This window comes from Branchiostoma lanceolatum, chromosome 2 (assembly GCF_035083965.1).
Source record: "Branchiostoma lanceolatum isolate klBraLanc5 chromosome 2, klBraLanc5.hap2, whole genome shotgun sequence".
Taxonomy (NCBI): Eukaryota; Metazoa; Chordata; class Leptocardii; order Amphioxiformes; family Branchiostomatidae; genus Branchiostoma; species Branchiostoma lanceolatum.
This window is the reverse complement of record NC_089723.1, coordinates 17,789,317-17,816,488: the sequence shown is the minus strand read 5'-3', so window position 1 is coordinate 17,816,488 and position 27,172 is coordinate 17,789,317. Positions and strand designations below refer to the sequence as shown.

The 27,172-nt window shown below is 40.3% G+C and overlaps 2 protein-coding genes and 1 long non-coding RNA gene across 11 annotated transcripts in view; all 3 read left to right on the top strand.

Moving 5' to 3' along the window:
- LOC136426888 (sodium-dependent lysophosphatidylcholine symporter 1-A-like) overlaps nt 1–3,416 on the top strand; it is a 4,562-nt gene extending 1,146 nt beyond the window's left edge. The window contains exons 4-11 of the mRNA XM_066415609.1: nt 376–454; nt 575–720; nt 908–998; nt 1,237–1,355; nt 1,985–2,068; nt 2,390–2,473; nt 2,607–2,740; nt 3,230–3,416. Of these exons, the coding sequence (XP_066271706.1) occupies nt 376–454; nt 575–720; nt 908–998; nt 1,237–1,355; nt 1,985–2,068; nt 2,390–2,473; nt 2,607–2,740; nt 3,230–3,416 (924 nt within the window). The remainder of the gene's footprint in view (nt 1–375; nt 455–574; nt 721–907; nt 999–1,236; nt 1,356–1,984; nt 2,069–2,389; nt 2,474–2,606; nt 2,741–3,229) is intronic.
- A 1,430-nt stretch (nt 3,417–4,846) lies between these two features.
- Nucleotides 4,847–5,932, top strand: LOC136426732 (uncharacterized). The gene is made up of 2 exons (XR_010754338.1): nt 4,847–5,013; nt 5,244–5,932. It is a non-coding gene; the product is annotated as an uncharacterized lncRNA (long non-coding RNA).
- Nucleotides 5,933–6,634: 702 nt separating this feature from the next.
- Nucleotides 6,635–27,172, top strand: part of LOC136427693 (focal adhesion kinase 1-like) — a 62,654-nt gene continuing 42,116 nt past the window's right edge. For all 9 annotated transcript variants that reach the window (XM_066416762.1, XM_066416756.1, XM_066416761.1 and 6 more), the window contains exons 1-10: nt 6,635–6,741; nt 12,347–12,508; nt 13,308–13,483; nt 20,888–20,975; nt 22,326–22,405; nt 22,819–22,881; nt 23,248–23,443; nt 23,858–23,935; nt 24,496–24,600; nt 25,472–25,586. In XM_066416762.1, the coding sequence (XP_066272859.1) occupies nt 12,422–12,508; nt 13,308–13,483; nt 20,888–20,975; nt 22,326–22,405; nt 22,819–22,881; nt 23,248–23,443; nt 23,858–23,935; nt 24,496–24,600; nt 25,472–25,586 (988 nt within the window). In that variant the 5' untranslated portion in view covers nt 6,635–6,741; nt 12,347–12,421. The remainder of the gene's footprint in view (nt 6,742–12,346; nt 12,509–13,307; nt 13,484–20,887; nt 20,976–22,325; nt 22,406–22,818; nt 22,882–23,247; nt 23,444–23,857; nt 23,936–24,495; nt 24,601–25,471; nt 25,587–27,172) is intronic.

Sequence of the window (27,172 nt, the reverse complement as noted above, 5' to 3'; positions counted from 1 at the left end):
AGTTAGCCAAGATATGGCAAAACAAAAGAGATGTAGATTGTTTTAACGACTTGGTTTCATAACCAGGAGAGACATCTTGTCTGGGCGTCTTTCAAGAAGTGCCATAATGATTGAGGCATATCTTGAAAATAAAATTTTGCATAAATTGTCGTCTTGCAATCTGACAAAAACTCCATAATCAACTGAAAAAGTCCATAGTTAACTGAAGAAGAGGGGAAGAACTGCAACATATACTTTTTGAGGTCCTCAGTCAAGGTCATCATTATCTTGTCGTGAGAATCTCACGGACGAACATCATCCAATGTTATTGAGTACCTTAAAACCTTCGAAATTCTCCCTATCTCCTGTAATCATATTGTTTCCTCTATCTTACAGGGATACAGTGTCGCTAGGGACTCCCTCGTGATGTTTGCTAGTCATGAACCAAGAGAAAGAGACACCCTGATCACCTATTGTAAGTATCATTGCTCTGACAAGTTGATATCTGTTTCTGTAGTTGGGCGATAATGTTGTCCTGAATATATAAAAGCAGTCAGATGGTCTTAACTGAATGGACTTTTTCTTTGATTCTCAGCGTCAGCGTTTCAGATTGCTGGTATCATACTCTCTGCGCTGATCCAACAAGGAACGTTCGCGCTTTTCCATGCCGACCTGGGGTACGATCCGTGTAGCAACGGAACTCTCAACGGCACGGACCACGGTCCGTCACGGGATACTGAAGTAAGTGTGATGCCTTGTCCGTGACACAGGGCGCCGAATATTTGCTTTGTCACAACGCTCAGCTATATTCCATGAACCGTTGAAGTACGGTTGTAGTTTTAAGATCAGATTCCAACCCACCAAGGACATTATATAATGTCCTTGAACCCACCAACCAAACTCAAACTATTGGTGATATCACCCACAGAAAACGGCCTACATGGTGGCGGCAGCTGTTGGAACTGGACTCTTTGTACTCTGTGGACTAGCGGCAGTTTTCGGTGTTCCGGAGAGAAAAGGTATTGTATCGTTTGAGGCATGCGTATCTCTCCCTCTCACCTCTCTCTCCCTCTTTGTGTTTGTTTGTCTGTTTGCATGTGTGTGTGTGTGTGTGTGTGTGTGTGTGTGTGTGTGTGTGTGTATGTGTGTGTGTGTGTCTGTGTGTGTGTGTGTGTGTGTGTGTATGTCTCTGAGAGGATATGTTACCATTTAAAAACATCAATTGTACAAGGATTTTCAGACAAAATTTCTTTTCAGATATCAGGAAACAGCAACAGTCATCCTGTTTCCCCGTTGCTGATATCAAAGCCCTCGTCCGCCATCGTCCTTTTCTCATGATGCTTGTGATAAAAGCGTTCCTGGAGCTAGGCATCAATGTAAGTTATTTCACTTGTATTTCTCTACAACGGCAAACATTAAACAATAAGGCTAATAAACATGACAACACTCGGTTAATGTTTCAATGGCAGAAACCTCAGCATAATGTTGAATTGAGACTTGTCACTAGTAAACATCAAAGCTTGCGAACATTGTAAGTTTGATTAATACAAGAAGAAGATAATAGAAGAACTTTATTTATTTATTGCGCGACAATTGTAACGGGTACAATGTGTGGCAATTTGTAGATACATAACAATCGACTATTTCTGATATTTAACAATTTCAAAGAACTTATCTATAACATGAATAACAATCGTTCTAATGATGTGCATTCTAATGGCTAAAACAGTATACAATGTGATGATGATGATGATGATGGTATTGTGTGTCAGGAATGTAAAACAACGTCTCGTTTGTGCATAGAGTTGTAACGTTATATGAATTGGCCTACATAGGTAGATATATGAACAGGGCAGGACAATATCATATTGAATATCTCTATACATCATACCCAGAACTCAGCAATGGGAAGGTCAAGTCAGTCATCTTCATGGTATCGACAGTTTTAGATATCTTTACCGGCAGGACTAACTGTTCACATCTGACTGTTTTTTCTTGATTGCAGACCAAGCAAATCAACAGTGCCCTGCTGATGCAGTATACTTTCAATATCTCAGACCAGGTCTTCTATGTCATCTTTCTATACATGGTACGTAAACTTTCTACAAGGAAAAGAATACCAAAGGAGACAATGACCTCGTGCTTTCAATAGCCACCTGTGTATTCATGACTCTAAAAGTGACAATGGTACAAACAAAATATATTGTACATCGTTTGACTTTCTCTGTAGTATTGCACACTGCCTGTCTTGATGTCTAACGTAACGCATCTGTATACACTTTGATACATTTGAGAACCTGTGTCTTGAATGTACTGAAAGCGCCAGCGCTTTATCAGCTATCACAACATTCAGGTACATGGAATAGTGCATGAAAAATTAGAGCCTCTCAGATCATTATTTCTTTTCCAGGCTTCAGCAGTGGTAGCAATATTCGTTTGGAATCTGGTCATACGTCGAATTGGGCGTAAGAAAGTAATATTCCTTGGAATTCTGGTAAGTCATGCTTGTTCTCTTCCACTGTTTTTTGCACAAACGTGATAAAATTTAAATTTGCTTGCTTTCCCACGTGGATCTATGTTGTGCCTACATCATTGAGACATGTTGTTGTTTGGGACGTCCATTTCAGGTCTTCCTACTGCCACATAACGCCGCTCTCCTGATAGCTACAGAGGACCTGTTGGGGACCGCGCTGCTGCCGGTCATATTCGTTGCAGCTGCCTGGGGAGGAATAGGAGAGGGTTGTATGTACATAGTACAAAGGCATGTACAGTATTCCTCATATTTAGGAATGCTCTGTAAAGACGTCCTTCTAAACGTTGCCTGTGACAGTTCTAAATGACATATGAAGTCAAGTTACGGATCTGCGTACCAAAACCTTTGTTGGATCCGTTGGCATGTGTGGTGGCCGCCATCTTGAATTGTGACGTCACATGGTTGTCATACCATTTTATTGGGAGAGGTGTTTTTTGGGGTCGCTAGCGTTCTCTCTATTTTTAACAAATCGGCCCACAGCTATCATACATTAAAGTCAAATAAAAAGAAAAATTCAATACCAATTCATATTTATAAAAATACCCCGTAATCGCTAAACTTACATAGCAAACCTGAAGTATATGTAGCGCAAATACTTAACTCTAGTTTACATGCACATTACTTCTAGAATTCTACTTCAAACATTCTCGCTATGACATTCAGGATTATACGGATAATGGGCTGTATGTTGAGAAAAAATATGTTGTTCCATTATAGCGTCATGTGCACGGATGTCATCGACGATTTCACACTTAAGACTGACAGGAAGATTGCATCTATCTTCTACGCTATCTTTGGTTTCGTCACCGGTGTAATGGATGCCATCGCTGGTGCTTTCTCCAACTGGATCCTACAGTATGTTGGATGCTTTTTGTTTGTTTTATTACTCCGGGAAGGAGGATGACCTCCTTCTGGGAGTATTGGGAATGCATTTGTTTGCGCGTTCGCAGCTATAACTCACGATCCCGTTGTCGCATTGGTGTGTAACTTGGCATATCGTTTGCCTGGTTCGGCGTGGTGATGCACAATAGCTTTGTTACACCATAACTACTTTAAACGTCAATCCAATATCGTAATTGCACCCCTATAATTAATGCTATGTCCCACTGCCCTGCCATAGGGACCATGTTATAATCCGTTATGCATGACTGGAATACTTCAGGCAGATACGGGGTATAAATCTTCCTTACTTGCTGTGATCGTATAGTCACTGTTACATTGAAAAATAGACAACGTGCATCACCACACGCAACCTAGGAAACGATATACCAAGTTACATACCAATGCGGCAACGGGAATTGTGAGTTTTAGCTGCGAACATGTGCCGAGTGAGCTCCAGTCTGTGTATTAAGTATGCCGTGTCCCTCGCAACTCGCATACAGTATGTGCGCACGGGACGGACGATGTATTTTTACGTACAGTGTGAAAATGGCAAATCTCTGGACCTTCAAACTTACCACACTTGTAGTTTATAATACGGAGGCTGTGACAATGTAAAAAGTTTACACAGGGGATGAAAGATTGTTGAGAAATATCTCTCAGAAAAGTGCGCGCGCCAGTGTCACTTCCGGGTGGTTAGATCCGGTGACCTTTGACCTTCGTGAAATGTTAGGATAATATAAATTAGCCTTTTTAATTGCAAATAGCTTGATAGCTATAGATCAGGCTGGCCTGCAATAAATTGTGGAAAGAGGATTTACTGCATATTTGTGATTTCTGATACATCTTAGTTGTAAGGCTGAATGGTTCGTTGATAATTGAAAACGGGCCATCTAGATCTAACTTTGTGACTTTTCCCGGAATTTCTAGATCCCATCTGTGCCATGCTGTAAAAACATACTTTTCAGCAGGTTGACCACTCCTGTATTGAAAGAAAAAGATAAACAAACACTTTTTCTTTACTTGCTCTAGAACACTACTTGGACTGAGCAGAGATGCAATTTGTGTGGGTCAATACTTGTACATACTATAAATACTTCACGGAGAATTGTGTCCTACGGACTCTTGTTAAGCTTAAGGTTATGCCATGTTGATATATGAATGGTGTCTGCTACTTTACAAGTAACCATGTCCAGGTCATTGACCTTATTCGTTTAGAGAAGAAGAACAGGAAGGTTCAATGTTTTCTTCCATGAAGGTAAACATAGATACACGTGGAAATCCAGTCAGCGTCACATGACTTGACAAAACATTCCGGTGTAAATTTAGCGAGGGTTTGCTCTTGAAAAGAGATGCGCGCCTGTTCCCCAACTTTCAATAAGTTTACGAGCAGTTCTTTCTCACAAGTCTATACTTTGACGGTCACCTGTGTTATCCCTAATTTCTAGGTCCGTGAACTACAATGCAGATAACTGTGTTCAGCCAAACACAGTGAAACAGGCGCTCCGGTACGTCACAGCGGGCACGCCCCCTGCTGTCTACGTCATAGCATTGCTGTTCATCTGGCTGTACCCGATCACCGAGGAGTCTCGCACGAGAACGAAGATGGCTCTGGACGCAAGGTGTGTGTGAACTTTTTTATATGAATATCTTTGAGACATGAACAAAACCCGTGTATCTGACAACAATGACAGACGCTGTAGCCCATGCGTTCTAAACTTCTACATATAACGTTAGGTGTTTTCTCCTTGCAACTGTATTATGTCTATCTATCTACTAGTATATAACGTTAACTGTGCATCTACCTATCTATAATGACAATGACAGCATGCATTTGCTCTTTTGAAAACAGGAGGACAGCAGGAGACGAAGATGAGACACCCCTCTATAACCCCGCAGAGGACAATTCCCTTCAGGAAATACCGGAGGTCTAATATCCACATTCATGTAATCATCCAGAAGCTCATTTTGTGCTCTGTACAGTAATTCTCGTACAACGTTTAATGTCAAAAGAAATTAACGCTTATACGATACCTTATTAGGTGTTCAGGTAATGTCAATTTATCGTTGCCCATTCAACAAAATTGTCACACCATGCATTTCAGACTTTCATCTAGTAGTATGCTAAGCAATTATTTAGAGGCAGACAAACGGACAATATCAGTCTTTATCACAGGCACGCAACTGTCACATGCAGAAGAAATTGCCTGACAGGTGTCGCTTTGGCGTACGGTGTCTGGTACTGTGTACCGGTACTGTACCGTAAAAATTGATTAGGTAAGGTCCAAAATAGCGGATCATGAAGTACCGGTACTGTACCAATATAAGTTTACACCAAGTATGTGCGTATTTTGTCACTGATCTCCTGATCTCATGCAAGACCAAACATGACCAAATTGACACCTTGGAACAGCGTATACTAATATGTAACAGATCATTCAGGCAGACAGGGAGTTTTGATAGCAAGGCCAAGGGAGTTTTTCGGTAGGAAACCTAGTTAACATTCTTGAATAAAGATACTGACAAGTTGAAAACAGTTTATCTATGTTTCTGTCATTATTGAAGAAGTTCAGAGAAACACATGTTAATTTTTCAAATTGTACAGGTACAGGTACAGGTCCGGATCTGTACCTGTACCTGATGTTACGTTTAGGTACGCACCACTGGTGTCAGTGCTTTGATAAACATTTAAATCTTCTAAAGATCTATGACATCTATCTATCGCTCAGACACCTCTTGATTTTACACTGAGTTGGGATGTAAAGACAGCAGTTGTGGTCAGAAAATGTACTTCGTTCTTAATCGATAACGTTATATCGGAATCGAGATGACCGATAAAGTTCTTAACTAAACTAACAGTTTACATATTAGTAGTAGTTGAATACTGTCAATACAGAGAGAAGGCACTGTGCCTGGAATCAAAACCTGTCCCCTAGACTATCGGCCAGAGCACATCTGGGCGGGACCCCTACTTTTATCGACAAGTGTGATGGGTTCTTGAGTGTGCAAGGGGGACTGAAGGTTTAGCGTCCCCTTCGAAGAACATTCAGTCCCCTACGGTCTCTCCTGTCAATATTTTCTTGGACTTGGATGTAAGGTACTTAGTAGTACCAAGGACATTATGGTATAGATATAATGTCCTTGGTACCGCCCGAGTCCATCAAATGATGTACAACAGTGACATCTGGCGGTTTTAACATGAACTGCAGCTTGTATCAGGAAGTCTTTGGAAAGTCATCGGAAACGAAGTGGATTGTGGGTCACTTCCGCCATCTTGGTCTGAATATTGATGTGGACTGAGGAAAACTGCGGGCAGGATTTCCACTTTTTTCTACCACAACACAGGGCCGGTAAGTCTGAAACAAAGGCTGTTTGTTGTCTGGTTCGTAGTGTATACTGTCAGCTATGTCTCTTTGCTGGTGCTGACTGCACTGTGTTTAGTACCGTATATTTCTTGAGCCGAAGTTTCGCTTGTTTGTACACAAAGTTCGATCATGGACCGGAGAGGAAAGCAACTTTCCCAGTCGGGTGTCTGGCAAAGCCCATGTCTGGACAAAAATCTCGAAAACTCCCAAAGCCTCCTCCAGTTTTGACAACCTGTGTGTAGTTTATAACAGCCAGATTTTGCCGTCGAAATCAGGGCGACTGAGAAATGGTTTCATAATTTCTAGTAGTCCGGTGAGATATGTTTGACCATTCAAATATAATGATTACATCATGTCAATCCGAATAACTTCCTCATTTGTAACTGGAGACCAAAAACATATTTCCTGATCTGGTGACTGTTCCTCATTAGTGTAGCATAGACACGGCTTCGCTTTCTCTTTTGATATCGGATAAAGCACATTTCAGTATGTCACACACTTGTCACCACATAATTTTCCTTTGTACTCGCAAACCCTCATCAAAATGGATGTGATGCGATGTTAATTTTTGGACTTAGCATTTTAATGGATCGGACCCCAGGGAAGTCTGGATCTTATTATGGGCCTTGATTTAAATTTTTATGTATGTCTTAATGATGATTACTACGGATAACCATCAGCTGAAGGATGAGTTTATCTTGTCTTTCTGTTTGTCATTTTGTTTGATGTCACATTATAAAACATAATTTTATTGAATTCCAACTTCAGAGACTTCATATGTCAAATGATTTGGTATAATTTCTAAGTATCACATTGTTAGTGCAGATTTAGGGTAGTCCTGATGGACAGGTTCAGGGCAATTCTGTTTATGAGAATGTTCATGTCCTAAGGATGAGTTACGATATTGATTTGATGTACAATTATTGATGAAACCATCTCTTATCTATCTTGTTCGGTTCCGGTCCACAGCTTTGATTGCTGCTATTTATTTCATTACTTGTTACGCACAACTGGGTATATGTCATCAGCCGTGTCCATGGATTTTTAATGAAACCGGACCCTTTTCCTGAAATTCCTGTGTTGAGAAACACTTCCTGTAAATATCAGGTGATAGGAATTGCAAATGAACAATAGGCTGGTGGTCCAGGTATTGTGTTATTCTCTATTGTCTGACATATTAAGACACAATGAGTTGGTATCGTACTTAACACCAAAGACAGTTGGCCTGTCACCTGTTCAGGTGATTATGTGAAGTCAGGTAGGAAGGTACATACCTGAACAGCTCAGGTGGCATGACATGACATCCAGGTATGCTGGTTTTTGAGGCGGGGTCATCCTGGTATGGGTCAGGTGATTTGGACATCTGTAAACTGTCAGCAGCCAAAAGGTTTTTTGTTTGTTTTCTATGTTGTTTTTATTGTGCTATGGACAGCCATCAAAATTCATTGCAGATGTATGTTTACCTTTGTTTTATTAACTTTGCAAGTGCTTGAACATTGATAAGAGTTTTTTTTTCCGTTTGTAACTATTCGTAGAATGGAAGCAGCAACAACAAATTGGGGTGGGTAGGCCTATTGTTAAAGTCTCCCTTTACCTCAGTTCTTGTAACAGTAAGAAGAACGTGAAAAGCATAAGATTTTAATGGTCAGTTTGAAGTAGTCTCCTCCAAAGGTTTTTTTGTACACTAGCTATAACAGGTTTACTACAATGCCATCAATATACATGTTTAATTCTTGTCACACAAGGCTGAAATAAGATTGTCAACATACATATGTACATGTACATGTGCATATATATCCTTTAGGATACCGGATACCAAGCAATACTACATGCACATGATACCTGATCACATTGATCATCATTACAATCACAACAGTACATATGTCCAACATACACATTAAGGGAACCCCATGGCAATGTGTCTTTTGGACACCTGATCTTGCCTCATACTGTGACACAGAAACTTATTATTATGATAATGCTGTATCATACAGTGTACGTAATGAGCACCTCAAAAAGCAATAAAGAAGCTTGTAGTTGAAAGGTAAATGATCAGTACTGTATTTATTCACGTTGCGCAATAGTGGGTTATAGCAGTTCCAAGAATAACAAAACAGTACTAGTAAAACAGGATGTCAGTTTGAAAATAACGCTGGAGACTATTATTACCTAGCAGTAACCTTCAAATAGATGTAAGCCTTTGGCCGCTGTTCTTTGTCTTTTGGCCATGTACTATCACTCATACAGTGAAAAGTTGTACCACCTAGAAGACCATACATTACTGTACAGTATGGTGTCAAACACAACCAAAACATAACATCTGCTTGGAGATTCCAGCCATGACTTCATGGTATGCCCTGTGGATCAGTGGTTATGATTTATGTGGACCACTGGCTACCTCTGCCATATCGGGTGTCATAGACAGGGATAGGGGCCACTCAGTAGGAAGTACCCCCTGTGGAGGGCAGTGAGATATGGATATAGCAGGGGGGGGGGGGCTCTGATCTCCTCAAATTGTTTTGCCAACTTGACCTCATTCCTGTTCCCACCGACCATTTACATTAGTGGATAGTGTGGCAACGGAGGTTGGCTCGCTGATCACAAATCCCACTTGTGAATCTCATGGGTACAATACCATCTACCAGTGCACACATCCACATGACATGTTTGGTATACACAAGTAGTTGCACAGCTTAGCTGCGTGTGATGGCATGATGTCTCGAGAAACGCATTGTTGGGCAGCTATCATGTGAGTAGCAGATGATCATTCAGATAAATGAGATTATTCGTAATCCTCCAAGTTTTCAGAGATCACCGGCCCAGTATTCTGTAGACAGGTAGAGTCTACATTACCAATCCCAAGGATTGGTTGACTGGATAATCCTGATGTCATGGATATACCCAGCCTGAAGCCAGTACCCATATAACCCACCTCTCAATCACAGGTTTTACTACGGTCTATTTTAAGTCTGTTGGTATAAGCAGTAGTGCGGCTGGTGAAATGGACCTTGTCCTGGCCACCCAGGGTAGGACCTTTCAGTTTTACCTTTCTCTCTTTCTGTGTCTCAGATATTGCTGGAAGTTTTAAAACGATTTTTGGATATGGTAATGTTATGCAAATGTTGGACATGAACATCATACATGTATTTGAACTGCCACATCAACTGCTACATACATGTATGACTGTCAGAATGTCATGTTTGATTTAATTTAACTCAATCATACTCCATCCAGCTTCTGCCTAGATTATTAGTAGATATTGTTAATAAAGTATGTATCTACATGTTTATATTTATATCAATCTACATGTATGTGTAGTACTGATAGAAACAGATAGATAGAGTCTCAAGTAATGCCTTTGCCTGTAAAGTCAAGTTTATAGACTTGTCTTTTTCATTCTACTTGTAGATTTTACAGATAGCAGAGATATTCTGTCCTCTTAATTGTCTGTCCAAAGTGATACATTGCTGTGAAGTGTGAAGATGATGCATTGAATTGATGGTGCCGACATATCTATATGGATGCTTGTTTTTGTTTGATACTTGGCCCCTAAACTAAAGGACTAATGAAATTCATATTTGACTTTCTGAAATAGCAGTGATTGCAGACAAGTGGCCGGAGAAAATTAGGCCACAATACTGGCCCTGAAAAAACATAGTGTTCTCCAATGAATACACAGGGAAACCAGACCCTGGGGTTTCACACCATACTGGGACATAAACATGACCTTCCTATGTCCTGGTAACATGCTGAGATGGACAAAACAGAACATCTGCATCAATGATGTTGATGTTCTTTTATTTCTGAAAAGTACAGTAGTGAACATGTAACTATTGTAAGCTGCTCTGTTACTTGGTTTGTATGTGAATATTCAGAGGTTCAAAATCAAACAGCATAGGTCACTATGTGTTTTTCTCGGCTGCAAGTTCGCTTCAAGCACTTCTAAGTAATTGCCTGCACCAAATTGCATCCAAATGTCAAAATACTGTTCCAAGCTTGTCTTGGCATCAGTGAACATGTAATCTACAAAAAGACTAAATGTTGTGTTTATTATTTATATATATATAGAGAGAGAGCAAAAGTTTTTTTGTTGATCTGAGTTTCTTAAGTTCGCAGTACCATAATAGACTATCTAGCCAAGGACTTGTACTATGAAGTTGTCTGGTGTGTTTACAGATGTTAACATTCTCAAGATGGTTGCTCCAGCCTGAAGTAACCCCTTGCCCCCAGTTATTTTTGTAGGTCCCCTGTTTGCCCCACAACTGGCTATCCAATTCTGGGCTTAGGACTTTTCTATGTGAAATAGGAGAGGGACAAAGTATAACATATTTTGTCGGAAGCACATGAGTGAGTGCAGGAAAAATATGGTCATAACAGTTGGCCATAAAGTGAACTGAAAAGATGGAAAAATATTAAGAATGTATGTATAGAACATGCACAATCAAAGCAAAAAGAATTCTTATCCCAAACCTCCCCACTTTTAAAATGGTTTGTCCAGTGATTGCCCTCTACTTGATTAGCTGTAGTTGGGACTGAAGCCAGGTCACCCTTTAAGGAAATGGGACAATCCTACAGGGATGTGCAGTCCAATTTGTCTGTATGGTCAGGCTTCAAGGAGGATTTTTTAATGAAAGTTGATACGAGGACGTTGTTGAGTACAGGGCATGTTGGCAAAGATGTTGATGGAAAACAAATTGCAGGGCTGGACATGGATGTGGAATTGTGGACCATGTCAAAGTAGGTTGACTAAACATGATGTGGGTGGGTGTTGTATATCTGACATTAATTAGAATTCTGGAATTCTGTGCAGCTAGTAAAGTATGGAACTGTCTGTTTGGCATGTTGGTTTATTAATAATAATATGTAACGATATATTTAAGAGTCAGGACCTGAGTCTCTGATGTACACATAAGCTCATTTTGTTCTTTTCAAAATATTCTGATGGTGCACAAATTGTATTTTTCAATGTTGCCTATACCACAACATTTCACTTAATGTGAACCCTTTTTCGAAAGATATTCTTAAAATGTATTGAAATAGACAGAAGTGGCTACTATTACTAGTATTATAATGAAAGTCAGATCTTTGATGTATGGTTGATTCTAGCCATGGTCATGAAGTGAAGTGCAACATGAAGCTAGATCTATCTGAAGTTGCAATACACTGTTATTTCTTTGTGTCGTATCAGAGGACTCTGTTGTTTAAATGTACTATACTGTGGTGACAGATGTTTCTTCACCTTTGAGGTTAAGGTTGTACCCATCAGGGAAGCAATCAGGAAGAACCTTGTTCCATAGCGATGTAGTTCTAGGAAAACTGGCTTTCAGCATGGTACTCCCTCCTGAGATAGAGGTGGAGTATGGAATGAGAAGAGTGATTTGCTTCTGTGGAAGTGGCAAAACGTGTCCTTCAATTTTCTTAGAAAGTACAGAGTGGAGGCGCAAGCAAATGAAGTTCCGCGGAGCATTTGCCATGGAAATGGCGATAGAGTAATGCTAGACTTACGTTTGTTTTGAGAAAGCATACTACACTTATGAATGAGTAATTTTTCTATTAGAAATACATAATCAGTTTTCTGTTCTCTCCTCAGGTCCCCTGTTGAACCCGATGGCGGCTGCTTGAAGCGCGTGCAGTACAGTACACACACAGAAGACACGCTGTAGCCATGGCGAGTGAGAGATTAACACTGCGAGTCTTCCTACCCAACGGAACGTTCAACTCTGTCAAGTACAACGATGGCACAGATGTTAAGGTACTGCAATTGTGAAAATGATGTTGAATTTTGGGGATAGGAAATGGAGCTGGTAAATGCCCCCAAAATAAGCCTTCAAGTTCTAAAATTTATTTCTACCTGTCTTGGCAGTGTCAAGTATATTTGCTGTGTTTTTAGTACCGGGTTCGTTGTATTGCCTATATGTCTTACTAGGTGTAACTTCAAACCAACAATTATAGCTTAGCAGATACATATATTTTGTGTTACCTTTTTACGCATACGTTTTTACAGGCCTCAAAGAATGCGGCAGTAATGACAGCACACACATCTCAATGCCAGTCACAAATTGTTGCCTGTGGCACAGGCTCAAACTGGTCAGACATGTTGCTGGGATGTTAGAAACTGGGTGTTGTCACAGCTGAACAATTTTGTGCTAAGAAAAGTAATGTTCAAAAAACCTGCAGTGGCCCCGTGTTTAACAGAATTCAGTCCTTTTCTTATGTTTCTCCACTTCTTTCTTGTTTCGAATATACATGTGATCATATTCTATGTCACATATTATATGACATAAAATTTTTTTGTTTTGCTGCTTTATCGTATGACTATCATATAATAAAACACGGTCTGTGATGTCTGTATCTGTGTAGCCGGTATAACACCCTTTGGTGTAACACACCAGCTACGCAGGCACGCGGCGCGGCAGCAGCTGGTCATATTATACTGAACGACTTGTCACACCTAACCTTTGCACATCTAACTGCAAGTGTTGTTTAAAGCTATCTAGTGAGGACGCCCCTACTATCAATATCAATATGTCATCTTTCTTCATCTCCTCTAGAACATCATCCACGTGGTGGTTGGTCGTCTGGCGGCCGGTACGCGGGAGTACGAGGCCTGTTACGCCATGAGAATCAACCACACCAAGTCGGAGGAGACCTACTGGTTAAACCCTGACCTGGCCATCAGTGAGGTCAGCGACCTCTACTGGAACATCCACCCAGCAACAGAATGGAGGTAAAGAGTTCTAAAGCTTATTGTAGAGTTCTTGAACTTTTGATCTAACTGTTACAGAAGGAAAAATCTCTTACCATACGAATTTTCAATCTCTGCATCAGTCATCAGGTATCTGGTGCATTTGGCACAGCTCTGAGTTGAACTCTTACTGCAAATGCAGAAATGTTCGTGGTGGTTTTACAGTACAGATCTCGTTTAACTTCCCATCCAGACGCGGTGGAAACGCGGTGGAACCGCGGTGGAAACGCGGTGGAAACGCGGTGGAAACGCGGGGGATTCTCGGTTGAACCGCGGTGGAAACGCGGGGGATTCTCGGTTGAACCGCGGTGGAAACGCGGTGCAAACGCGGTGGAAAGCCGTGTAACACGCGTCGTGAAGCGCGTGTTATCTCGTGTGATTATGCATGCAAGTTGGAGCTGGGCGGAGCTCATACGCGTGTGGCGGGCCTTTGAAGTTTTCAAGACACGTCCGCGGCCGGAAAGGCCGACGGCCTTCCTTATACGGAGTGTGTAATACCAAGGAGGTTGGTAATACCGACGGCCTTCCTTATTACGGAGTGTAACGTTATAGTACTCCAGTTAGAAATGGCAGGCCATGGAGCGCGCGAGGGTTGTCACTTCTCGACGCTGTAAGCGTTGTCATTTTTCATTCAACTTCAATGACACTCACGCACAACTTGCGAAAATTCATGTACATTGCAACAATAAAGTTATTTTGAAGAAAACAGTTCAAGTTTTTCGTTTTTTTCTGGCAGATGTATCAGTCCTGAGACAATCTCTTCAGCAAAAGAACCCGGTCGCAATATGTTGAAAATCGCGATTCAGCGCCCCCCAAAATTAACGCCGGCGCCGCCCAGATGGCAGATCTTCTGCAGAAGACCTGCAAAGGAGGCTTACGGCTTTGCTCTTAAAATCACTTAAAATCATCTGCACATAAATCTAGCGAACTATCTATTCGTTGACATTTGAAACAATCGACGACATATCGCAGACGAATGTACTTCTAATAACAACGTAATAATAGTAAGATTATTTACGTCCATTGTTACACCACCAGGCGGCAGGGCGAGAAATACTAGTCCTGTGTCTATTTTGAAAGCATCTGGCCACAAAAAGAATTACATAAGTCATAGTGTATTCTTTTCTGTGTACGATTTTTGCGAGAGCCGCGCTATATCGCAGCGTACTTTCGGGATAAGAAAATAAACCCGCGTAACCTGCGTATGCAAATTTTGACCTAGATTCATCCAATCGCTGGTCAAAAAAAACTCGCCTGGCGAAAAATGAAATCTGAGCTCACTCCTTGAAACCACGGAGGTTTCGTCAAGATTGAAACCTCCTTGGTGAAGCCAAGTACACATATATAGTGCCCTTGGTGAATTTTAGCAAGAATTGAACCCTGTGAATTTGTAGCCTCCGTTGCAGTCCTTTTCCCCGCAGCGTGTTTTTTTTTTCAATTTTTTTTTTTGGGGGGGGGGGGGGGGCGCCCCACGTATCTGCTTGGGATCCCGTATCCGCCGTGCCTCTGTGTCCGCTATAGACCCTGTGCCCAGCAGCGGACACAGGGTCTATAGCGGACACAGAGGCACGGCGGATACGGGATCCCAAGCAGATACGTGGGGCGCCCCCCCCCAAAAAAAAAAAAATTGAAAAAAAAACGCTGCGGGGAAAAGGACTGCAACGGAGGCTAGTGAATTTGCAGTTTCGGCGATCGAGCCGCTTGTGTCAATTTGATTGACATGTGCGAAGCGACGCGCGGCTTCTTTGATGGCATGGTGTCAAAGAAGGACCGCGTTGATTGTTGCAACATTCTGCACGGATTTTTGTCCCCCACTTTATGTTTGACATGTGATGATATATTGTTGGTATAATATCGTTTGTGTCATAAACAGGTCTAGCTAGGAGTGATTGGCCATATACGTGTCGGCATCTTCGTGTTTGACGACAATGACAATGTCGCTGGTCGTATTCTCACAGGAGTGTTCATAAGAATTATACGGAATACGTAAATTTAACGGAATTCATAGCATACGAATTTTACGGAATTTATACGGAGTTTTACTAATAGTAAGGATCGTATGTATTCCGTAAAACTTACTCGAGTGCAGAATTACGAGAAATTAATGTATTCCTTAAAACTCGTATGCAGAATTCCGTAAAAATTGTGTTTCTTTAGTAATTAATAAGATGAGAATAAAAGTCATGCCGATCTGACATATGACTAAATTATGAATTGCATGAACCCCGTACGATGCGTTTTCCCACTTTCCTACTTGTTCTTGTCCGTAGATCTACGTTTTGTACGATCGGAGAATACGGAAATGTTTTCAGACGTGTCTCAAAATATAGCGATTTTTTTCATATCTGACACCTACCGTATTACCAAATTTGTAATAGACGATGTCGGCTCAGGCAAGATGTAGTGGCTGCCGAAAGAGGATCGATAACTAACTTACCTTTTGTATGAGTCGTGTGACGTAGTATATGAATGTGTTGTTCGTAAACAACAGCGCATAACAGTCGTAGTAACGTGAAAATATATGTTAGAAATGGTAAGTAGTATAAGTATTGTTAGTTATGCAACGTACCAGCGCCAACACAACCTTCAATAAATACGCAACTTTTGAAAGGTAAACATTCAGTGTGACTGTTAAACTGAACGCAAACACAACACTGAAACTCTCGTGAAAATTAGCCTGGATGCCAGACCCCCAAACTCTGACATCTCCACACGATAGATATTTTGGGGGTCTGACATCCAGGCTAAAGAACAATGCGCTTGGGAATGATGAGAAAGTTCGTATTACCAAATTGAAAGAGAAAGACGTAATGATGTGAAAGAAAGGAGTTTAAAAATCTACTATTTCTGTCTGATTCATGTCTTAGCGGCAGACGTCGTTGTTGCAAATACTTTTTCTCCTTGTACAGAATTATTAGATTCGTTATATACCATTTCTTCCAATACTAAAACCATATTTAGTTCCTCAAGTGTCAAACGTTTATTGAAAGGTAAGTCCTGACGCAACATGTGTGATTCAAACAGAACCGTGACAGCTTGAGTTAGTAAAAGGTAAGTTTAAAACGCAACGCAAACCAGGACAAAACTTCGTCAGAACAAGGAATTCATAGGGAAGAGGTCTCAGCATAAGAAAGACACCGTGGGAAGCTCTTCCGGATCCCTCTGGCCCCGACAGTCAATTTCGGCATGCATACACATAACACAAGGTAAGTTACCAGGCGCTAATAATGGGAAAAATTGTATTCATTGCTAGTAGTCACTGGCTAATAGTAATACTATGCAACAAAGATTGAAATACAACACGAGTTAGGCCCAAAGGCTCAAGTAAGGGTGATGATTAGTGATAGGGAATGTACTTTTGGTTGTTACAAACGTAAATGGTACTGTCTTGCCGCGTCACATGAAGTGCGAAACATTAGAACCCACCAGTGACGCTTGTACTCCTGTAGCTGTCTAGACAATGCTTTTGTTTACTCTGCGACGTGACATCGCAAAGGAACAGGCTTTGAGATGTGTATTCCAATCGCTTGTTTGTTTCGTGAGGAAAGGAGGAAAACCAGAATTTCCCCGTGAGTTTGGCTAAAATAAACCACACCATCCAAATTATCACTGCTTTGCAATAGTAATTCTAATTAAACATTAATTTGCCAATCTAAACTGATTTGAAACCGTGCAGATTTACAGGGATAGTAGCGCTGGGATTTACATTTCCAGAACAGAAACTTACTCAAATAGAATGTACTGTACTAGTATTTCAAGTTCAACGTAATGTTTGGGAAAAGCTTTACCACAAGTCTGGGCTGATGGAGTCTCGTGTAAAATTTTGAACGGTAAGTAATAAATGTGAGAAAAAATTACTTCAACACACCCCTCAAGCATTGGTTTTCTTGCGCAATTGCACTGATAAAAAAAGAGTGAAACGAACACGGAATATGTAATCAAGGAGGTTAAATAATCATTGATTTACCTGATTTTATGAGCAGTGCGAAATCTATGTCACATACTATAGTCAAACTTCATCCCTTGTTTTATACATAAAACGCATGTTAGTAGAAACCGAAAGATTCGAACGTTGTGTTAGATCTAGGGTAAATAAAATATCGTCAACAGGACACACGCACGCTTGTGCGCGCACTTTAGAACAAAACGGCTGGTAGTGGTAGCATTCGTCCTTGGACTCTTTAAGCCACTGAAGCATGCTCTACCTGTGTGTGGAAAAAAAGGACAAACAAAATTAATCATTTTTCAAAATGAGCAAGTTTGCCCGTCACCAACAGACTTCTGACCAAAAGGGAATAATTTGGCGGGGAAATTTAGCTAGTAGAACCAAAGACGTCATCATATAGAAGTGGTAGCCTACCGAGCACACTTCCCCGCGTAGATGTACATAACGTCTTTTCCTAGCGTTTCGACCAAACTTCGTAGCACCAAGCAAGTTTAGAAAAAAAACTCCTACTAGTCCTAGGTAGCACATTTCAATCGCCAGTTAGAATAAGATCGTAGACCGGGTGTTTTGTGTCGAACCCGTCTACCATTGCTGTCTGTGGTCGGATTCATATTAAAGTGTACCCTTCAGTGTGAGAATTCTTCTGGAACAACTTCGCTACACAAGTTTCCCGCGCACTGTCCACCGCCCGCCTCTGATCATATGCCAGGCCGGCGACAAAGAGAGAGATCATCAATCAATTTTGACAGGAGTGGCGCGCCTGAGAGTCTGAGCAGAAATGATCTCCCGTGCCGTGTTGTGTAAAGTTTGGAAATATCTAGATAAACTAATGTTGATATGAAGATTTACAAAAGCATCGATTTTACTTTATTTCTGGAATAAAATTTTCTGAACAACACTTTATCTACCGACTGAGTGGCATATAGAATATTATTATTACGTGATGTTTTCCCAACAATCATGTTACTTTTCACGATAAATATTCCTGTCGTCTTTCCTCCTCGTAAGCAAATATGTCACCGACCTTTGCCGACGAAAGTAGTGATACCTCGTGAGCACACGAAACAGTCTCATTTGCTGACGACGGACAACGAGCATAAGCGAACGTGAAACGAGGATAGGCAAATTCACAAGTCTTCCGGCTGTTTGACGAAAGCGTCCCAACAAAATACACCAGGATTGCCGATTGTGAACAAGTCTTCTGTACAGAATCAATTCTGTTGGGACATACCGTATTCATGTACATGTAGTACGAGTGGGTAAAGTAAAGTAAACAATGATCTTTATGATGCCGATATATAATTTTCTAACGCGGCGTGCAGCGCCTTGTTATTAATTAACACGTTGGGATTGAAGCGTGTGGATGGGTGAAAATAGCGTCGCGGTCTTGCCGCGTTACCTCCTTTATTTTCTTGACGTTTCGTGCTTGGAAATGCCTTTAATCTGATCGCAAAATGTTCCCCCAATTTTTAGTAGTACCGAGAAAAAAATCCAATTCCAATGCTTTCCCTGTGTCTTTTTCCCGCGGCAAACTGTGACGATATGTCACGAACTCAGCGCACATCAAAGAGCGCCGCTCTGTCCATCAGCACATAGCAACCGCCACTGCCGCGCCTGCCTACAGCAACGCGCTGGCATGGCGGCAAGGAGATCTCCCCGCCCGGCGCTTGTCGGAAAGCAAGAGAGCAGGGGAGTTTGTAAGATAATTATTTCTCCCGGCAGGGTTTCCAAGCCAGACGTCAATCAAGTTTGATATGAATGGAGTGTACGCGTGTACCGGACAATGCCGTTCGCACGAGATTTTTAATTAGATAGCCAGCGACGCGATTGCCCCGACTTTCAACCGCGGTTGGAACGCGTTTGAACCGGCTTTTAACCGCGGTGGAAACGCGTTTGAACCGGCTTTTAACCGCGGTGGGAACGCGTTTTAACCGCTTTTGAACCGCGGTGGAAACGCGTTTTAAACGCGTGTGAACCGCGTGGGAAGGGAAGTTAAACGAGATCTGTACTGTATGTTTGCGGTTTTCGAAGTTTTAACCACCGCAAACATTTTTATTCAATACTTTAGCAGTATGTAACTATAGTGCTGCCGCAAACTTAAAATCACCGCGAACACTCCATTTTTGCCTTAGCGCGAAATAAAAACCATGCGAATACATTTACAGTACATGATTGTTCTTGGATTAGAGAAAATAAGGCTGACCTGGAAGATCAAAAATAAAACAGAAACTGAGGAGAAAGTATATATCTTGGTATACCCAGTTTCAGGAAGTCCGATTCAAGTCTTTCTCTTTCTCCCCATTTGCTTTCATCTTGATTTCATTGCTTAATTTTCACTTTGAAAAAAAAAAAGGAAATAAATTGTGTGGTATACGTTGAAGAAGCAATGATCAAGTTTTGTTTTACAGGACTTCAAATACACATGTACATGCACACACCTGAATCCTGTCATTTTTGAGACTGCAGAGAAAAATGTTTTTAAACAGCTTGAAGCTTAAAGAATACAGGCTTGGTATTATTATGAATCACACATGGTAGAAACTGAAAAAAATTGAACCTGTGATACCGAAATGTCTGGTGTAGAAAAACCAGATGTTCTTGATATGACCTACAGGTACTTATTACCCATGCAAATGAGAAAAACATTCCACCGCAACTTTGAGTTCCTGTAATTTTAAGAACAACTTAAGTGTGACTTCCTGTACCAGTTCAGACTCCGTGTTAAGCAGGAAGTAAAACATCTGGGAGACCTGGAGAAACACAGCGTTGGAAGTTGACGAATGTTACTGTGTTTTATCATTCAACACCCTTGTTGCAGAAATGGCGATATAGAATAAAAATACTGCACATGTACGTTGAATCACATTCTGCAGTCCAGGCAAATACATTCATAGGCATAAATGCAGTCTAGAAAAATACTATCTTAAAAATTCTTATTGCTATATTTTGCCCTTTAGGCCACACCAATTCAATTTCTTGGTTAGATGCATGTAAGTAGGGCCAGTGATGTCTTAATTCAAAAGGCCGTTCATCATACAAAATTCATGACTTTGTGATAGTTTCTCTAGCTTATGGTGTTTGTTTAACGGATTTTTTTTTAATGAATGAATGAAGACTTTTTAATTTTAGCATGAGGACATCATTTAAACAGAAAGCTGGGGTGAAAACTTGCACCTGACCCTGTTCACTCCCTGAAACTGTGTGCACCAAAGTACAAACTTTTCTGTTTTCATGTTGATTTTCCAGTTAAGCATTTTTTCAAAAACTCTGTTAACCAAGAAATCAAATTGGTGTGGCCTTATCAAAGTAAAATTGTTAAAACAATAAATATCCAAGTTGCATGTAACTGATATTGGATGATATTATATCATTCTACCTCTTTTGACTTCCATGGTTGAGAGCTAGGACACTAAAGAAAGTTTCACGTTTGTCCCCTGTAGATTCGAGCTGCGGATTCGGTTTATCCCCAGAAGTTACAAGGACCTGCTTGAGAGAGACAGAGTCACTTTCTTCTTCCTGTATGACCAGGTAAGGACTGGAGAAAAAGATTTGATTATTGTGTGCAAAAAAGGACTGATTCATGGGGTGATAGATTACAACATGGACCATGAAATATTACATGAAACATTCATCAACTTGTATGATTTGAAGTTACATTTTTGTACAGAGTCATTCATGGTCACTTGACTAAGAACTATTCCATAACATTTTCAAGGGGCAACTTGTTTACAGAATTATGCCATAGAAAGATATGTTCTTATGAAGTTATGTACAAACATGTGTACAAGTTTGGTATAATGATTTCATCTACACCTGAAAAATGTGATGCCATGCATCTTGTGAACTTCACCCATATAAGTTTAAGTTCATTTGTGTCAGACTTTCCATAAAAACACAATGTTTTCTAAAGAATGCCTTTTCCATGTACATGTGGATGCACATTCTTGGCATATCTTCCAGTCCCACTGCTAAGCCCCCACCTGTCTAGCTGATAAAGCTCCATCCTATTAGAGCCTAACCCTGCCCATCTAGAAACACTGTGATCCTATTTGTGACCCCTGCTGTCACTCGGATAACCAATAGTGTCCCAGACTGGACTGTCTGGCCTGAATACGTCCCGACCAATTTTAGTCAAGTCCTGGCAACTGTGTTCACCAGGCAAAGGGGCCAAAACACTAGAAGGGCATTGTCTACTGATTGCAGATATACACATTACAGTCTAGATATGACTACAAGGCTCCATGGAGCAACAACACTCATGTAATGTGCATGCATTGTAAGAATAGTGTGATACTGGTGTTTATATATAACATGGCCGCCATGCTTTGGTAAGCTCTTATCAGATATGGTTAAAGGTCAGATCAGATAAGGATTGCATACATTGTATATGCATGTGTGTTGTACATGAATCATGTAAGGATTTTATACATATTTTTATGTATTCCTAAATGAAACAGTTAGTGTAATACAGATATAATACAGATATAAAACTATAAGATTACTGAGCTTTAAAAAAAGATAAATCATCTTTTAATGTAGTCTTTATAGATTTATTTATTAAAAAAATAGATCTTCAGTTCATCAGATATTTTTGTATAGTAACCTTTATTGACACAACAAAAGTACATGATCTTCCACAAAGTCTTCTACAACTATAATTACACATAATTGAATACAATGATTATGATATAGTAATTCCATGGTATATAAGTATATCACAATATTGGTTTAACCAAGGAGGGTTTGAAATTTGAACCTCCTTGGTTTAACCATCCTTTACATTACAGTTTCTAAGATTGAAACATTCCTTTTATAAACAAGTTTGTACATGTAACAAATTTATTTCAAGGTTAACCTTTGAATCTGTTTGCTCCTAAGATACGCACAGACTACATGAATGAGCTGGCGGACACCATAGACCAAGATGAGGCCATCAGACTGGGCTGTCTGGAAATCAGGTCAGACATTGTCCCAAGGACACTCTTGTCTTAAACAAATTATGAACTGCCCCTCTCCACATGTCTGTACAACCCTAGCAACAAAGCTAGACTAGTGATTGTTGAGCTGAAACCCCTTTGAATGGCAGACATATATATATACCAATTTTATTATGGTAGATTTTATGTAGTAAGGCGTGGAAAAATGTTCCTTTTTTCATTTTCAAGCACAGTCAGTTGGAGGTCTTAGGAGTCTCCTTTGCTGTGCAGTCGGCTTATTTTTTAGCTGGCATTGTAGCATAATGTCTTAGCATGTGTTTTACCAGTTGCACCCTGGATGTGATAATTTTGGAAGGATAAAATTAGCATCCTACCACTGTGTTTGCATCTTTGTGTTTGTTGCTTCCTGTCTTACCTATTTTTCTACATTTCAGGAGACTGTTTAAGGATATGCCAGAGAGAGCACTGGACAAGAAGGCAAATTTTGAGTACCTTGAGTAAGTTTTTGTGCACCGTTTTTAATGATCAGTTCTGGGATATATTTCTTTTGGTGGTCTTTTCTTGCCAAGTATTATTCATATAGGCACATTCTCCCGATGACAAAGTCATGTTGATATCTGTATAGATAGTGTACATGAATATTGGAGCTGCAGTACCACCACCTATAAATAGGGGGCACTTCAATGCCATGACATGGTGACCAAAAAGCAAACCTTGTGCATTTGAAATGGCAACATAGAAATTGTAAGAGGCAGACAGGTCAGCAGTTACAAGTACCATAGTCTCAACATCTAGCAGATTATCATTTTTGTACAGTAGTACAATGTACAACAAGCCAATCAGTCTGTGCCCTTGCTCTACAGGAAAGAGCTGGGACTGAAAAGATTCTTCCCCAAGTCAGTCCTGGAGACAGTCAAACCCAAGAACATGCGGAAGCTGATTCATCAGAACTTCAAAGACTATGAGTCCATGACGGAGGAGGAGTGTGTGTTCAAGTTCTTTGAGCTCATCTACAGATTCCACAGATACGACCAGGAGAAGTTCAAGTGTGCACTTGGGGTGAGTCTCAACTTCCCTACTGTCAAGCTACTGTCAAGCTACTGTCAAGCTACTGTCAAGCTACTGTCAAGCTACTGTCAAGCTACTGTCAAGCTACATGTATTTTACTGGAAGTGTCTACATATAATGTTTCTTTTTGGACTGCATAATGCTCGTTGATTACGAAGAAGTATTTTCAGACCAATGCATAATTGCATTTTTGTGATATTTTCAATTTAGCATGTGCAGCAAATTGGACATTGCTGCTTGCGAAATTACTAAGGACGCTATACCACCGGACACACTAAATATTAAATGTGCAGGAAGGGTCATGCTTATTTCAAGTGGTACTACATCATACCGTGTGTGTGCTTAAGTAGACATTAGGGTCTTTTTCGGACCCTGATTTTCATACTTTGGATTTTCTCTATACAGAAAGGATGGAGTGTTTCTGTGGAGCTTGTGATTGGACCAGATGTCTGCATCAGCTACACTACAGACAAGGGAGCAGCTGTGAGTACTCAGGACTCATTCAATCTCTCACAAGAAAATATAAAACTTTAAGATACAGTATATTCACCTACCACTCATTTATGTACAGTTAGATAACTCCCTCTGAGATAAGACTGCTTATCATATGAAACTTGAGTTCTCCAAGAGTCTGTAGTATATCTTACATCACTGTTACAGTAGTAGTTTTGTTCCATAAGCAAAAGTCAAAGGTGTAATAAAGCTACTGCCGTGGACTCAATGTTGCTTGAAACAATGAACCTTCCTAGTTCATAACAAGGTACTTGTACTGTAATTCTTGACATGTTTGCTGTGTGTTATAATGTGTTTCACAAATTCATGACAGCGTGAATATGCATTCCAATGCATTACTACTGTACTGCAGAATTGTTTCCACTGTGAACCTTAAACATGGCAAAAACCTCCATTCCCCTTCTACTGCAAAATTAGTGCCTACGAAAACAAAAATAATTTACAGTATTTGCTATAGACATGATATGTCTTCAGAAATACATGATAATGTGCATTGCTTATAGTTACAAGTATGTTTGTTTTCTTTTTAGCCCAACCAGCTGGCAGACTTTGCCCAGGTTCACTCCATTAAGACCACCCTGGTGGAGCCTGAGAAGAAGGGATCCCTGCAGCTGGAGATCTTTGGCGCCAGCGAGGTCAGTATGGTCCACATAAAAGTACCTTCTCTTCTGGTTTATCATATATCAGTTTTGGTAAATGTCTTTTTTTAGCTGACCAAATAAGAAAGGTTTTTAGCTGACCAAATAAGAAAGGAGCAGTGCATTTTTTGTAGAATTTCGACAAATAGATGCAATATTTGTGTCTATGATTGTGCATGTACAATGTAGTTGCAACTTTTCTGTAGTTCATATTGTGTCCAATAGGTGGCATTGCTGTACCACATGCTGTCTGTGGGCAGAATGGTATTCATTTCTCTCTCTCTCTAAGTCTCTCATATTTCATACCTGATGTAACAGTGTGGGGGTTCAATTCCCGGGAGCCAGGAGACTGTACTACTTGCCTTGTGCGTTTCGCTGATACAAAAATCGTCAACTTGGGTATCAGTGCCATCTTGAATCGTCAGTCTCATGTCATGTTTCAGGGCTCGAAATAGTGGGTGCATGTGCACCTGTGTGCACCCAAAATTGGAGCTGTGCACCTAAGTTTTGACTGTGGGTGCACCGGTGCACCTAGATATTTTTGTACACTATACAGTAGGCTAAAGATACTATTGTACACTAGTACATGTATACAAGATATTCTTGAAATGTATCAGAAAAGCAAAAGAACCTTTTGTTGTACTTTTTGTTGTTGTACTGTATCACTTGTTTGAAATTTTGCAGCTGAATAATTACAGATTGAAGTTCTTAAGAGAGGCAGTAGCGCTAAACATTGTAATTATGGTTTGCTGACATTGAACTTTATTTTATGTGGTGCACGCAAATTTTTTTTGTGCACCTAATTGTTTTAGTTGGGTGCACCAGTGCACCTATTTCCAAAAATGAATTTTGAGCCCTGTGTTTACAGACCCTGACCATAACGACGCCATCCCTGGCCATAGCCGAGGAGATGGCTAACCTGGTGGACGGGTACTGCAAGCTGACCCACAACAGTACAACCTCCCTCATCACACGACCAAATGGTAAGCATCTTCCCAGTTGTACCAAGTTTGCTTTTTTTTTGCTTTTTTTAAGGGGATCATTTTGCATCTTACAAGATTCACTTCTCTCATTTACGTTCTTCTGACTCTTGAGCTAACCAATTCGAACTTTGACTTAATTGTCACCGAGTTGCCTTCTAAAGCATTGATTGAGCTTGAATGGTTGTCTTCACATTTATGATGGAAAGGAAAAAAAAAACACATCAATGCAACATCTACAATGTACCCAGCTTTCACTGTGGCAAATATGTTGTTACTTTTTGCTGGGTACAGGACACGATATACAATATATAGGACTCTCTAATACCTCTTCTTTGTAAACGTTTGCCTAAAATGTAACAAATACAATGCATTTTCTTAATTGTCATACACTTGCTCATGAATATTACACTCAATACATGATCAACTTTCATATTCATACGCTATTGCCGCCCTACATACAAAAAATGTAAATAATTATAAATATGTATATTTCTTTCATCACTCTCAAAACCTTCACAGCTTTATTTGTTGTTTGTACTGTTTGTATTGTCTTGTTGTGACAATGAAGGTTTGTCTCTTCTCTCTCTCTCTCTGTCTGTTTGCCTATTCCCTCCCTGTAGCCTTCCATATATTCCAAGCCGGTAAGCGGAGATTGTCTGCTTCCCGGCAATCCTTAACCAAGTACCTCCAGAAACAGTGGCAGAAATTTCTAGGTTTCTCACATCTCATATTTTCTTTTAAATATTCACCAAGTAGAAATTTACAAGTCGTTTTCTTAGAGTACGGGAATCAAGGTTTCATTCCACCTTTTACTGTAAGTTTGTTTCTTCATGTTGCTTTTTTTGTTGTACAATATCTTCAACTTTACTCTTCAACTTCTGATACCAAGTCTGTTTTATATCATCCGTTTATGTGCTTGCTTTATAGGCAGATGACTAATGCACTTAACTGCTCATGTGTATGTAGCTGTAGCCATTTTGTCACCTTACTACATGATGCCTTGGAATGTGTTGGAGACATATAGATGTCAGGGCCCTGTCACCCATGTGTACCCATGTGCGTATATTCAAGTGCGCATGAGTTGTGCAGTAACATTTCTTAGGTTTAAGGAAAGTTTGCGGGGAAAAAGTTGTTTTCTGCGTTGACCCACCGTTGTGTAGCCTAGTTATCGAACCAAGGAAATGTCTTCTTGGGCTGAAACTTCAATCTTCACCAAAAACATGTAGATACGCAACTCATGCGGGCTTATATATACGCACAAGTGTGACAGGGGCTTTACTGCAACTGTCAATACATAGTAATCTAAAGATTACAGATTATACCACTTTAGTGCCTCCTGGATAACAGTTACTTCCAAGGCAGGTCTGAAGAAAAGTAATGATACAATGACTACAGGTGTATGTAGCTTATTTCAGACTAGAATCTTTTTTTGTCTTATCACTGGAAAAAAAGTAAACTTGATGGCAGAGAGCTTTTCTTAACCTCCCGAGTACTGACTCATATCATAAAGAGTGCACATTTGGCAAGTGCACTGGTCCACAGCAGGGAGAGGGTTAATTTCCATGTCAGTTTATCTACATTATCTG